Genomic DNA, 14,631 nt, shown 5'->3' with positions numbered 1-14,631 from the left:
TTTTGGTTTTTAATTTCTCTGATTTTATTCAATAAGTTTAAATAAATTTATGTTTAATTTTTATCGTATGTATTTACAAAATATGAACAATTGTTATGAATAAAGAACAATATTTTATCTAGTCATATATTATTCATGATATGAACTATATAGGCATATAATTTAATATTTATAGGATTCTGAATCGAAATAAACACAAGTATAGAAATTGTATTAAGTCACTACGTGACATTTAAAATTTAAAATGATAATCCCATTTTTTTAAAGCTACTAAAAATCTTATAACAGGTTTATATGCATAATCTATAGTCATTTTAATTCAAATGAGATGGCATGTCCGCGCGCTGCCGCGGACTTATAAAACAAATATATTTGATAGTGTTATACTTGTGAATTAACGCTAGATAAGTAATAGAAACTAAAGGTATGATGAAGCCAATATTTCATGACGAAAAAAAAAAAGTTGTGTTGGTGATTTTAGAGACTGAACAAAATGATTTGTAGCAATTCATAATATTTTGAGAGGAAAGATACAATGCTTTCACTACATGATTTAGCTTTTCTATTAATAAAAAACAAAAAAAATTACAAAGTTAAATTCTTTACCACCTTAATATTAAAAAAAAAAACTAACAAAGATAATTTTGGAAGGAAAAAAACCCATGTGAGGAAATGCTTTCCTCATTAAAATAAGATAAAAAACCATTTAGAGAAATACTGTAGCAATCCATAATGTTTTGTGAGAATTTTCCTATATAATTCTGCTTTATTGTAATTATAATTCTTAACCAACTCAATATTAAAAATAAAATAAAATTGATAAATATAATTTTGAAAAAAATCATATGGGAAAATACCGCAACAATTCATAGTGTTTTAAAGAAAAAAAATTACAAAGCTAAATTCTCAATCAGCTCAATATTAAAAAAATCAAATCGACAGAGATAATTTTAGCAAAGAAATAACAAAAAAAACTAAAAAAAAAAAAAAAATTCATGTCGAAAAACACTATAGCAATTTACAGTGTTTTGTGATGAAAACTACAGTGCGAAATTTTTAACTAGTTCAATATTTAAAAAGTAAAATCAACACAGATAATCTTAAAAAATAATAAATGAGAAAAAAAAAAGGAAAAGAGGAAAGTTAGAAAAAAAAGTGCAAAAAAAAGAAAAAATAATTACTATTATAACCCATAATATATTTGAACATGGGAAAACAATAATTCCCCCTCACCTTTTCGGTGTATATATAATATCAAAAGAATAGATTTATTCGCAAGACAAGAACTTGATTGTTTTGTTTCGAGGCACAACGCAACACGACAAAACACGATGAACAGACCACAACGACCGAATCATCCAACGAGAATTCAAATAGGCTAAAGGAATAGAGCACAACTTCCAAGCAAGCTAAAAGACTGGCTCCAAGCTAAAGCCACTTCACTTCCAAGCTAGACCGATCATTAGTGTGTATACGTACTAACAATGTCTATAGCACTAAATATTGAGGGCCCTTCACATAGTCCTGCGCAGAGTACAAGCTGCAGTACTGATCATCATGCGTGGCTGCAGTCCTTGATGACCGAAAGTAGGGCCGGAAATCCCAACCAAGTGGATGAGCTAGAGGTTCCAAGGGTTCCATTAGAGTTTCGTAAAATGAAAGAGAACACGGATTGCTATGAGCCACTGGTTGTCTCCATCGGTCCCTATCACCATGGGAAAAAAGAACTCAAGGAAATGGAGAAGCTCAAGGCTGAAATGGCCGGCCAGTTTGTCAAAGATAGTAGAGTGACTGCTGAAGAAATGTACAGCAAGGTCAAAGAATTGGTCAGCGATGCAAGGAAATGCTATGCAGAGGAGTCAACACGTCAGTTCAATGATGAGAAATTCACCCAGATGATGTTTCTTGATGGCTATTTCATTCTCCAGGTTGTCTCCGACAAGCTTGCGAAACAGAAGCTGAGGAAGGAAGAAGTTGCTTCGGTTAGAAGGGACTTGTTCTTACTAGAGAACCAGCTCCCTTTCAAAGTTCTTATCCCATTGATGAGGTTGTCAGTTACAAGTATGCTAACGTTTAATTAATTAACTAGATGTGATTTAGCATGATCTAGAATTTTTACTTTTGATGAAGTTGTAATCTTAGCATTAAAATTATAATTGTTGGTGAACTCAGGTTATATAAAAGGAAAGGGGATCACCTTGCCGTGGAGGATACCTCTTCTTTCAAACAAGTAAAACATGTATTCTTTCTGCCATCTATTTTAGTTCTTTTGTGTTTAGTTTAGGAGCATTTCTTAATTTTTTATTGAATTATTTATATTATTCTGCTCATAACTTGCATGCATCATATATTGTACTCGCATAAAAAATTGAACTAAACAATTTTATTGCGTTTTTTCCAGAGTTCGAGTCCGGAAAGTTGGAGAACAATACTTGAGAATTTCTTCAAAGAAATTCATGAAATACCCCCTCAAAGAGAGTCGTGCTGGGAAAAAATATCCCATTTTTTTTCAGAATTGCCAAGAGCATTAAAATTAAGTTCGAAATCCCCAATATCCATGGATACTACCTTTGGTTTGGATTCTTACAATCATCTTCTCGAAGTTTTTTATTTCATGTTCGTATACGGCGGCCCCGATGAACAACGTGAACGAGGGGGTGGAAGGTACCGGGAGATCCCACGCTGGAACCGGTATTATTCTGTCAACGAGCTTAAGAACGTTGGAATTTCTTTTAAGCCAAGCAACACCAGTGTTTTCACCGATGTCAAGTTCAAAAAAACTTTGCTCGGTGGAGCACTCCGCATTCCTCCTCTAATCATAGAGGACTCAACCAAGTCCTTGCTTCTGAACTTGGCAGTCTATGAAACATGCGCTCAATGGTACTATGGTAGGTGCACTTCGTATGTATGCCTTATGCGTTCACTGATTGATAAACCTGAAGATGTGATGGAGCTCCGATCAAAGGGAATACTCCGCACCACTATAGGAAGTGACGATCAGATAGCACAAATCTTCAAAGAGATAACAACCAATCTGGTGCCCAACCCTACTGTTTATACGGAGGTCAAACGCTCTGTTGAATCGCATTATAGAAGCAATTTCAATAGATTGATCCTTCAATATAAGGATCCTATTTCTAAAGCAGTGGTCAAGTACTCTTTTATTTATGGCATTGCAGTAACTGCCATACAAGCTTACTTGGCAGAAACAAAAGAGAAACCAGGTTTCGGCAACTGCAGCTGCTCAAACGCCACCCTATAACACCCTTAAAACTTGATCGTACGCGTGAGAACTGTTTTCTTCTTCTTCTTCCTTTTGTTTTCCTCATTAACAGTGTGGATTGGTTTGCCATATATATGTACTGCTGTACTGTTTGGATTGTGATCATTTCTTTCAAGAAGTCGTGTGATTCAAATTGATAATTAATATGCAATATCATTTTCAGATACAAATTTATTAATGCATTCTCTTAGTCAACTGACAGTGGCTGAGCCAGGGGGGGTTGGAGACGGAGCATCCCATCCCTCCTCAAGAATACTTTTACAAGGATATGTATATCATGTATATGGTAAGATAAGAAAGATTGCAATTAAAATATCAATGGATCTTCACCTTATATTTGATAGCACTTTGATAAAAGTAAAACAAACATAACGAGTACACACACTAACATTATGAATTATTTTATTTTTGGTTTTTGAGTTGATATTAAAAATATTTTTTTAATATATTTACAAACAAAAAATATTTTAAAAAACAATAACTATTATTTTTCAAAACACCCCTAATTACTTCTCATTAATAGCAGAAATCAATAACTTAACTTTGATATTGGGTTTACATTAATCTATAGTCACGGCAATTCCGAGGTTATTTGGCAAGAAAGATTCTAAATTTGATCCCCGACATGTCTGTTTAACACAAAATGGATAACTTCTACTCATCTATCCAACAATATTCAATTGTTTATCAAAATTCGAAAGATGCATGAGAGAGTACAAATTAAAGTTCATGTTTCTTTCTTTTCTTCTCTTTTGCATCTTCAAGCTTTCATGGAACCAGTAAAGAGCATATATATCGAAGCTATCTTTATCCCCCACGCATTTCACATCTTACAGCATGGAAAAAATAAAAAAATCAAGTCTAGCTTGAACAACATACTAAAGTTACTTCTTAATTAAGAGTAGACATCATTAATTACTTTAATTAATAGCAGAAATCATTAACATTACTTGAATATTGGGTATACATAAATCGATATTAACAAACACCCTACATCTAAAAATTAATATATTTTTTTAATATGACCCTAGCTACCTTCAGATAAAAGGATATTTAATATGATATCATTTTCTATTAAAAAAATATATGAAATAGATAAAGCAAATCCGAGGTGTGAGGATTTAGTGTGCATAAAAGAAAGAGATAAAGCTTAACAAAATTGATATTTGTTTAGAGTTGCTAATATTGGATGATGATGTGATATATTAATTAACACCATGTTATCAATTCAATTAACACAAATTACCAAGTACAGAAAAAGTTAGTGAGTTTAATTATCAAATAAAAAGAAAATCAAGGATTAAGCTGTTACTTCACTGATAAAATTCATTTCAATGGAGGACATTTCTCTGTTTTACATTAAAAAAAAAAATGCTTTACACGTAACATAGAGGTTTCACATGTGACTCTCATTTATGAATCTTTCTTTTCATCTTTATTTATGCAGTTGCTTGTAGCACCGGTAAAGGTGAAAAGAAATTCTGTCTGATCTTGCTCAACACAAGATTAAAAAGACATGGTAAGTGACAGGGATAATCTCTATATTAGCTGGAGAAAGAAGGGAAAGAAGAAGACAGCTTGTTCTTTATCCAATATTCTATCAAAAGTTATTAAGGGGAGAGAGAACAAATTAAAGTTCTTTTCCGAACAATTTTGGAGGGCTAATATGCATGCATATATATATATATATATACTCCCCATGCATTTCACAGGTTAAAGCATAAAAAAAAAAATTCGAGTAGCTCAACCAACTTTTCTTGGATACTAGGTTTTTCAAATTCCGTCCAATTAATTAATATAATAATCCAATAATTTAAAATTTGATTTTAAGTTGGGTTTTATTTTAAATTATTGTTGACCTGCAATTCAATTATTGTTGACTTGATTAAAAAAAATTATTATTTTTAAATAAAAATAATAGATTCATGTTAACTAGATAATTTAATGACCCCAGCTTTAAATTGGATTAAATTCTAGACTGGATGGATGTGACAACCAGGATTTACATAAATCATTGACATATACTTCATCTATATTTGCATCATTTCAGAGGTTATTTGGTTAGAAAAATTCTACATTAGTTCTGGATTTTATTTTCGAAGTAGTGTAATTTTTAAATCTTAAATATTCCTTAAACACGTCTGATTTAGATGACGTGGAAATTCATGAAGAAAAAAAAGATGACATATAAATTGAAATAAATAAGAATTCTTTGGCACAAACAAATATTAATTTTAATATTGAAAAGGCAAATTAAGCTCCCTCTCCATTCCTTGCATTTCTAAACCTGTAATCTCTTGCATTCATATTCCATAAAAAACCAAAATAAATACAAGTATAAGAATTATATTAAATTGTGACATTTAAAATTTAAAATAATAATCTCATTTTTTTACTATTTATTATCACTACAACTAAAAAACACGGGCTCAATTTAACTAATCATATAAACAATAATTAAGTTAATATATTTTTGAAGTTTGAACTGCTGTACAAAATTTTATAATAATGCTAAAAAAGTTTCAACAATCTAAATTTTATATTCTTACGTTCACTTTTTTAATCCAAAGCCCAACAAGAGCACAATCAATAAATTAGCCAATACAACTAAAAGATAGAAGGTCAGTTTAATTGTTCATATGAATAATAGATCCAATTAATATAGCTTTTTAATAGTCTGATTTAGCGTTTCATGTTGTAGTTGAGTGGTTAATGAACTAATGTTATGATGAGGTAACTGGTTCAAGACTTGGGTGCGATATTTATTGTCTAAATGAACAAACAGTTTGTTCAAGACTTGTTATGACAGAGTGTACCTATTACGGGCCTCTCAAGCCCATAATTTATTCTTCTTCTTGTATTTTTTTTCTTTGAGTTTTTTTACTATTTTATTTGTATTTATTTTTTAATTTCAATTCCTTTTTTTTAATATGATGTTTTTATTTAATTTATTTTTTAATATTAAATTATTTTTTTTATATATAGATTCAACTATTATATAAGGTTATAATAAAACAACTTTTATATAATTTAATTTAAAATTTAAATTAAAAAAATATTCAAGTCCGGATTTTTCAGATTCGAACTCGTATATAAATATCATGACAAGACTAAAATATTTTTAATAATTTAGATATTTTTATTTTTATATTTGTTTTATTTTATTCAAACTATAGCGATAGCACGTTAAATAAACTAAAAATCTTATAATAAGTGTATATGCTTAACCTATGGTCATTTTAATTCAAATATTACAATAATATATTTATTCATGACACAATAAATTGATTGTTTTGTTTCATGGCATGAAGCAACACAACACGATGAACAAACCGCGACAATCAAATCATTGTGCAGCACAATACTGTACAACGAGAATTCAAATAGGCTCAAAGTAATGAAGCTCGAATTCCAAGCAAGCTAAAATAGTAAAATACTTGTTCCAAACTGAAAGCCACTTCATTTTCAAGCTAGGTCGATCAATCACTTGGTATAAATTCATATTAATTAGTTCTGTTTAAGATATGTTATCCCTCTGTTGATGTGCATCATCTAGAACTGGTACTTGCTTATCATTAGTGAGTATACGTCCTAACAATGTCTATAGCACTAGATATTGAGGGCCCTTCATATAGTGCTGTGCATAGTGCAAGCCGCAGTACTAATTCGGGGCTGCACTTCTTGATGACCGAAAGTCCGGAACATGACGGAATTCCCAAACAACAGATGGGGCCAGTTATTCCAAGGGTTCCAACAGAGTTTCGTGGAATGAAAGAGAACACGGGTTGCTATGAGCCAAAGGTGGTCTCCATCGGTCCCTATTACCATGGGAAAAAAGAACTCGAGAAAATGGAGAGCCTCAAATTTAGAATAGCCCGCCAGCTTGTCAAAGATAGAAGCGAGGCAGCTGAAGAAATGTACAACAAGGTCAAAGATTTGGTCAGCGATGCAAGGGAATGCTATGCAGAGGAGTCAACACGTCAGTTCAACGATGAGAAATTCACCCAGATGTTGTTTCTTGATGGCTACTTCATTCTCCACTACTTTCTGTCCTACGAGCTTGGGCAGCAGAAGCTGAGGAACGAAGAAGTTGCTTCAGTTACAAGGGACTTGCTATTACTAGAGAACCAGCTCCCTTTCAATGTTCTTATCTCATTGATGAGGTTGTAGGTTACCAGTATGCTAATGTTTAATTTAACTAGATGTGATTTAGCATGAACATGAACTAGAATTTTTTACTTTGTTTAAATCTTAGCAATAAACTTATATATAATTGTTCATGAACTTAGGATACATGAAAGGAAAGGGCACAACATTGCTGGGGAGGATAAGTCTTCGTCCCGACAAGTAAGTAAAACGTATCTACTTTGTGCCATCGATTTTAGTTCTTTTGTATTTAGTTTAGGAAACATGCTAGATTAATTAATTTTTTATTAAATCATTTATATTATTCTGCCCATAACTTGCATGCATTATCAAAATTTGAACTAAACATTTTTATTTCAATTTTCCTAGAAGCTGAGTTCGGAAAGTGAAGATCAAAATATGATGAAAATCTTTGTACATGTCTTCGAAGACAATCGTGCAATACCTCCTCAAAGAGAGTCGTGCTGGGAAAAGATATCCAATTTTCCTTCAGAATTGGCAAGAAAATTAATATCAAGATCCAAGCGTACTGTCTATGGTTTAGATTTCTACTTTCATCTTCTCGATTTTTTTTATTGTAAGTTCGTATACGACGAAGGAGAACGTGAACTAAGGGAAAGCAGGTACCGGGAGACAAGGTGGAACCGGTATTATTCTGTCAGCGAGCTTAAGAACGTTGGAATTTCTTTTATGCCAAGCAACACCAGTGTTTTCACCGATGTCAAGTTCAAAAATACATTGCTCGGTGGAGCACTCTCCATCCCTCCTCTAAGCATAGTGGAAGAAACCAAGCCCTTGCTTTTGAACTTGGCAGCCTACGAAACATGCGCTGGTTGGAATTATAGTAGGTGCACTTCGTATCTATGCCTTATGCGTTCACTGATTGATAAACCTGAAGATGTGAAGGAGCTCCGATCAAAGGGAATACTCCGCAATAGTTTTGAAACGCGTGACTCTCAGGTCGTAGAACTCTTCAAAGAGATGGCAACAGATCTAGTGGGAAACCCCACTGCTTTTGTCAGTGTTACGAGGGGCATTGATTCGTATGTTAACAGCACCTTCCGGCGATGGATCCTATATTACAAGGGTCCTATTTCAACCACAGTGGTCAAGTATTCTTTTATTTATGGCTTTGTAGTAAGTGCCATACAGGCCTACGTATCAGCAACGCAACAGAAATCAGGTTTTTGCAACTGCAGCTGCACAAATGCCACCCAATTACACCATTAGAACATGCACAACTCTCTCTGTGTGTTTATCTATACCAGTAACAGTGTGGATTTGTTTGATACATATGTACTGTTAATTACATTGGGGTGGTATTGTAATTTCTTTGAAGAAGTCGTGTGATTCAAATTGATAGTTGTTTTTGAACTTGGCAGCCTTTGAAACATGCGGTGGTTGGTATTCTAATAAGTGCACTTCATATGTATGCTTTATGCGTTCACTGATTGATAAACCTGAAGATGTGAAGGAGCTCCGATCAAAGGGAATACTCCGCACCACTATAGGAAGTGACGATCAGATAGCACAAATCTTCAAAGAGATAACAACCAATCTGGTGCCCAACGGCCTACTGCTTATACGGAGGTCAAACGCTCTGCTGAATCGCATTATAGAAGCAATTTCAAGACATGGATCCTTCAAAATAAGGATCCTTTTTCTAAATCAGTGGTCAAGTACTCTTTTATTTATGGTATTGCAGTAAGTGCCATACAAGCTTACTTGGCAGAAACAAAAGAGAAACCAGGTTTCGGCAACTGCAGCTGCTCAAACGCCACCCTATAACACCCTTAAAACTTGATCATACACATAAGAACTGTTTTTTTTTTTTCTTCTTCCTTTTGTTTTCCTCATTAACAGTGTGGATTGGTTTGCCATATATATGCACTGTTGTACTGTTTGGATTGTCATTTCTTTGGTATAAAAAAATAGATTTGTGATTTGGATTTGGTATTAATTCTCTAGTGCTTAACTTTTAAGGTAAAATCACTTCGTTAAGATTGTATAAATATTTTAGTTCATGAGATAATGAGTACACACAAACACAATCATATAGGTTTCACCTTGGATTCTAATTTATGAATCTTTTTTTTTCTTTTTTTATCTTTATTTAAGTGGTTGCTTATGACACCGGTTGATTCTCCAAAAGGGTGGAAATAAATAGTCTGACATTGCTTAGCACAAAATTGAAAACACATGAGGGATAATTCTATTAGCTAGTCGAAAGAGAGAAAGGATTTGTTCTTCATCCAATACTGTATACAAAAATATAAAGATTAGAGATAACAAATTAAAGTTCTTTACCGTATAATTCAGGAGGGCCATGCATGCATATGTTTACCTACACTCCCCAAGCGCATTTCAATTTTTTTTCTTACATAGTTTTTGCCCTTTTTTAAGGGTTTTTTTAGAATATCTTTTACTTTTAAAAAATTGATATTTTTAAATATTTTTCATTATTTATGATATGTTAGTATTAAAAAAAATTAAAAACAATATTTTAATATATATTTTTTTTAAAAATCTCAAATATCCTATAATCCAGCAAATTAACCACATCAAAAGAGAGAAAGAGATAAAAGGGATGATTTTAAGATTTAAATCCCCAGCAACCTAAACACCAAAAACATCTACTGTCCTCGTCAAAAATAAGATTTGAAATAAAAAAAAGACGCCTTTGATCCTATCTTCCTAGCTAAAAAAAACCACCTAATGATAAAAACACATTCCTACACTTGTCCATTCCAAAACCGGAAAAAACACTCCAGAAGCCGTCGCCTCCTCCACAGCTGGACATCACATTTTAACTGTTTTTTTTTTTTTTTTTTTTTTTTTTTTTATAAAAATTAGATTGTTTTGTTGTTAAAAATAAATTTTAAAAAAATAAAAAAAATATATTATTTTAATATATTTTCAAAAAAAAACATCATCTTCTATCTTCTTGAAAAATCAATAACTTCCATATTGGTTTAATTAATCGGTGACATATTGGGTTTACATTAATCTATAGTTACGGCAATTCCGAGGTTATTAGGCAAGAAAGATTCTATATTTAGCAAGTAAAAATACTTCAGCCCTTCAAGAAAGTAAAGGGTGACACCGTTTGATCCCCGGCCTGTCTATTTAATCTTGTTTAACACAAAATGGAAACATAAGATCTGCTAGCTACAAATTAAAGTTCATCTCCGTATAATCTACAGTTCATGGTTCTTTCTTTTCTTCTCTTTTGCATCTTCAAGCTTTCATGGAACCAGTAAAGCATATATATTGAAGCTATCTTTATCCCCCACGCATTTCACATCTTACAGCATCGAAAAAATAAAAAAAAATCAACTCTAGCTTGAACAAGATACGAAAAGTTACCTCTTAATTAAGAGTAGAAATCATTAATTACTTTAATTAATAGCAGAAATCATGAACTTCACTTGAATATTGGGTATACATATATCGATATTGACAAATTAACACCCTACATCTACAAATTAATTTTTTTTTAATATGACCCTAGCTACCTTCTGATAGAAGGATAATATGATATATATCAATGCCATATTTTCTATTAAAAATATATATGAAATAGATAAAGCAAATCCAAGGGGTAGGGTTTTTGTGTGCATAAAAGAAAGAGATAGAGCTTAAAAAAATTGATATTTTTTTAGAGTTGGGGATATAGGATGGTGATGTGATACATTAATTAATAGGATTGAATGAGTATTATAAAATTGTTTTTAGATATTTTCTGTCAATATCTTTACTCAAATTAAATTAGAAATTATCAAGTATACTTTATTCATATAATAATTATTAGGTAGGGCATTGTTACCAGTCATTTTAATATTTTTTTAAACATTAAAAAACTTAAAAAAATATTAAAAAGTCGACTTCATTAACTCACCACAATGAAATTTGGCTCCTCTTCACGAACAATAAAATTACATCAGTCATTTTAATAAAGTCTTCACTAATGAGGAACAGTAAATTTTTTTTTCAAAACAAGCAAAACTAACTAAACTGAACAATTGTGAATTATGGCCAAGTTGAAAAGAAATATAAACACATAAAATATAAAACGTGATGAAAATCATGATAACAGAATATTTAATTGTTAGATTTTGGACTTGAAATTGATTCAATTATTCTAAAGGTGGAGTTACTAATATGAAGTATTTTTTATGTCATCCAATCATTGAATTTTCTAAAATTAGACACATACGTTATTATTTTTTTAGTTAATTTTAGATTTTAATATGTTTCCTACGTGCTTAGCTTTAAATTCTTTAGTTAGATCAGTTTTTAAAACTTTTATATAAATAATTGGAGTGTTAGAATTGTAACTTTAGAGTTTGAGAATCCTAATTTTTATTCACATTATATACTATGTCATCAATCCAATGAAAATAAATTACCAAGTAAAGAAAAAATTCAATGAATTTAATTATCAAAATAAAAAAATCAAGGATTAAACTGTTACTTCGCTGATAAAATTCATTTCCAAGATACGTGTTATTAGTACCATCAAATGATCAAGTGTAAGGGTAACAAAAATAAAATAAATAAAGTTTCAAATGTGACTCTTATTTAATTATGATTCTTTCTTTTTATCTTTAATATTTATGCAGTTGCTTATAGCACCGGCTGATTCTCTAAAATTGTGAAAAGAAATTCTGTCTGATCTTGCTTAATTAACACAAGATTGAGATGACATGAAAAGTGCCAGGGATAATTAACCTCTATATTAGCTAGCAAAAGAAGAGAAAGAAGAAGACATCTTGTTCTTTATCCCATATTCTATCAATAGTTATTAAGGGGAGAGAGAACAAATTAAAGTTCTTGGATATTAGGTTTACTTATAGTTGTTAAACCAGTGATATAATAATCAAGTATTAGAATTATATTAAATCACTATAAAATTTAAAATTTAAAATAATAATATCATTTTTTTTACTCATTATTATCACCACAACTAAAAAACTTTAACTAATCATTTAAAAAATAAATTAAATTAATATATTTTATAATTGTTTGATTAACAACTTTGTTGGCGTGAGCTGTAACACATGTGTAATAACAGATCTTGTAGGAACATAGATGGTAAGAATATGAGATATTATAGGAACAGAGATGGAAAGATATCCTTCCATCTATGTGTAGCATAATTATAGGAACCAAATATGTATAGACCAAAAATAGAAGATTTATTCTGGTAGTATAAATATGTAACCTGCTACTATGTTAATATTCATTCAGAAATAAAGAGAAATATTCTGACATGGTATTAGAGCATATTACCTTTTCTTTCTGCTTCAAAAACCCTAATACTCGTCTTTGTATTTTCCTTTTCTTTCTCTTCTGTCACATTCTTTCCCTAGCCTACCATGACTTCAGAAGCTGGTATTATACCTCAACCAGAGTCTATGTTTACAGAATTTACCACGCAAATCACTGAGGCTCTTAGCAAAATCCAAACACCGACCATGACTGCTGAGTCTCCTGCTGCTCCGATTGGCATCAAGTTGAATGGCACCAACTATGCCCTCTGGTCCCAAGTTGTCGAGATGTACATCTCAAGCAAAGATAAATTGGGATATATCAATGGTGATCTTCCACAACCATCATCAACAGATCCTGCCTTTCGTAAATGGCGTACAGATAATGCCATTGTCAAAGGATGGCTAATTAACTCGATGGATCCCTCATTAATAGGGAATTTTATGCAGTTCCCTACTACAAAGATGGTGTGGGACTCCATTGCTACTACTTATTTTGATGGAAGTGATACATCTCAGGTTTATGACTTGAGACGTCGTGTGACACAGCTTAAACAAGCTGGAGGGACTCTGGAACAATACTACAATGACCTTCAGGGGTTATGGCGTGAGATTGATTTTCGGCGTCCTAATCCAATGGAATGTGCAGTTGACATTCACAAGTATAATACTATTATTCAAGAAGACTGGGTGTATGTTTTCTTGGATGGTCTTGACAACAGACTAGACAAAATCAGAGGAGATGTACTGCAACTTCATCCATTCCCTACTGTTGAGCAAGCATATGCTCATGTTCGTCGTGAGGCAATTCGCCAGACTGTTATGATCAATGACAACGAGAATATTTCTGGGGCTGTTCTCGCCACCAAGGGATTACACCTTGGGCCAATCAACTCTACTTCTAATATACATCATGGGAGGCAGAAATCTCGGGCATCAACTGAAGGCTTAAAATGCACTCATTGTGGAAATCAAAAGCATACGCGTTAAAATTGCTTCAAGCTGCATGAGTATCCAGATTGGTGGAACGATCTTCAGGAAAAAAAACGCCATGATACAACTAGTAAAGAAGTGGCCCTTGGCACTGCAGCAGTGGTTAATACAGAGCCTCACCTATCTTTTACACCACAGTCGCAACCTCACAGTTCTTCATCCTCAGATCCAGGTAACCGTGGTTGTGTCTGTCTTAATTCACCATGTGATGCTGAATGTGGTACATGGCTACTGGATTCTGGCGCTACTGATCACATGACGTTTGATGCTCATGATTTCATCCAAACATCCTTACCAAGACGTACCAATATCGCCAATGCTAATGGTGTCGTCTCCCCAGTTACTGGTGCAGGCACAATGATATTAACACATACATTGCAGCTGCCTAATACACTACTTGTCCCATCTTTGTCTCATAAGCTCCTCTCTGTAAGCCAAATAACTTCTGATCTTAATTGTCTTGTGCTTATGTATCCTACCTTCTGTCTTATTCAGGACATTCTCACCAAGGAGATCATTGGGCATGGTACTAAGAGAGGGGGACTCTATTATGTGGAAGACTTCAGCATGGGAAGAGCACATCACATGCAGCACTCAAGTGGAATAAAAGAGAAGGAGATCTGGCTTTGGCACTACCGTTTAGGACACCCATCCTTCACTTACATGAAACACCTGTTCCTAGAAATGTTCTCTAAAGTGCACCATTTTGATTTTCAATGTGAAACCTGCACTTTAGCAAAAAGCCATAAGGTCATTTATCCTGCTCAATTGAATAAAAAGGATACTCCGTTTTCTTTGATACATTCCGATGTGTGGGGTCCTTCTCCAATTCATACAACATCGGGGTTCAGATGGTTTGTGTTCTTTGTGGACGACTACACCCGCATGACTTGGCTTTATCTGCTAAAACATAAAGATGAAGTATTTAGTGTGTTTAAA

At 32.6% G+C, this 14,631-nt stretch overlaps 1 protein-coding gene across 2 annotated transcripts; it reads left to right on the top strand.

Moving 5' to 3' along the window:
* Nucleotides 1-1,462: 1,462 nt before the first annotated feature.
* On the top strand, nt 1,463-3,461 carry LOC118057264 (UPF0481 protein At3g47200). Of its 2 annotated transcripts, none has more exons than XM_035069781.2 (3): nt 1,463-2,047; nt 2,173-2,230; nt 2,402-3,461. In XM_035069781.2, exons 1-3 carry the CDS (start codon nt 1,485-1,487, stop codon nt 3,260-3,262), a joined length of 1,482 nt encoding a protein of 493 aa, XP_034925672.1. In that variant the 5' UTR covers nt 1,463-1,484; the 3' UTR covers nt 3,263-3,461. The 2 variants fall into 2 exon arrangements, with proteins under 2 accessions (XP_034925672.1, XP_034925671.1); XM_035069780.2 differs by having other exon boundaries at nt 2,173-2,239.
* Nucleotides 3,462-14,631: the final 11,170 nt, after the last annotated feature.

The sequence above is a fragment of the Populus alba genome, chromosome 15 (genome assembly GCF_005239225.2).
Source record: "Populus alba chromosome 15, ASM523922v2, whole genome shotgun sequence".
Classification (NCBI taxonomy): domain Eukaryota; kingdom Viridiplantae; phylum Streptophyta; class Magnoliopsida; order Malpighiales; family Salicaceae; genus Populus; species Populus alba.
The sequence above is the reverse complement of the archived record's forward strand: the minus strand, read 5'-3'. Positions and strand labels throughout refer to the sequence as shown.

What these genes read in the sequence shown, in the direction of transcription:
- LOC118057264 (XM_035069780.2), top strand. Translation starts at nt 1,485, where the DNA reads ATGTCTATAGCACTAAATATTGAGGGCCCTTCACATAGTCCTGCGCAG. An exon ending in GTTCTTATCCCATTGATGAG is followed by an intron (nt 2,048 to 2,172) that starts GTTGTCAGTTAC and finishes TGGTGAACTCAG; the next exon opens with GTTATATAAAAGGAAAGGGG. An exon ending in CTTTCAAACAAGTAAAACAT is followed by an intron (nt 2,240 to 2,401) that starts GTATTCTTTCTG and finishes CGTTTTTTCCAG; the next exon opens with AGTTCGAGTCCGGAAAGTTG.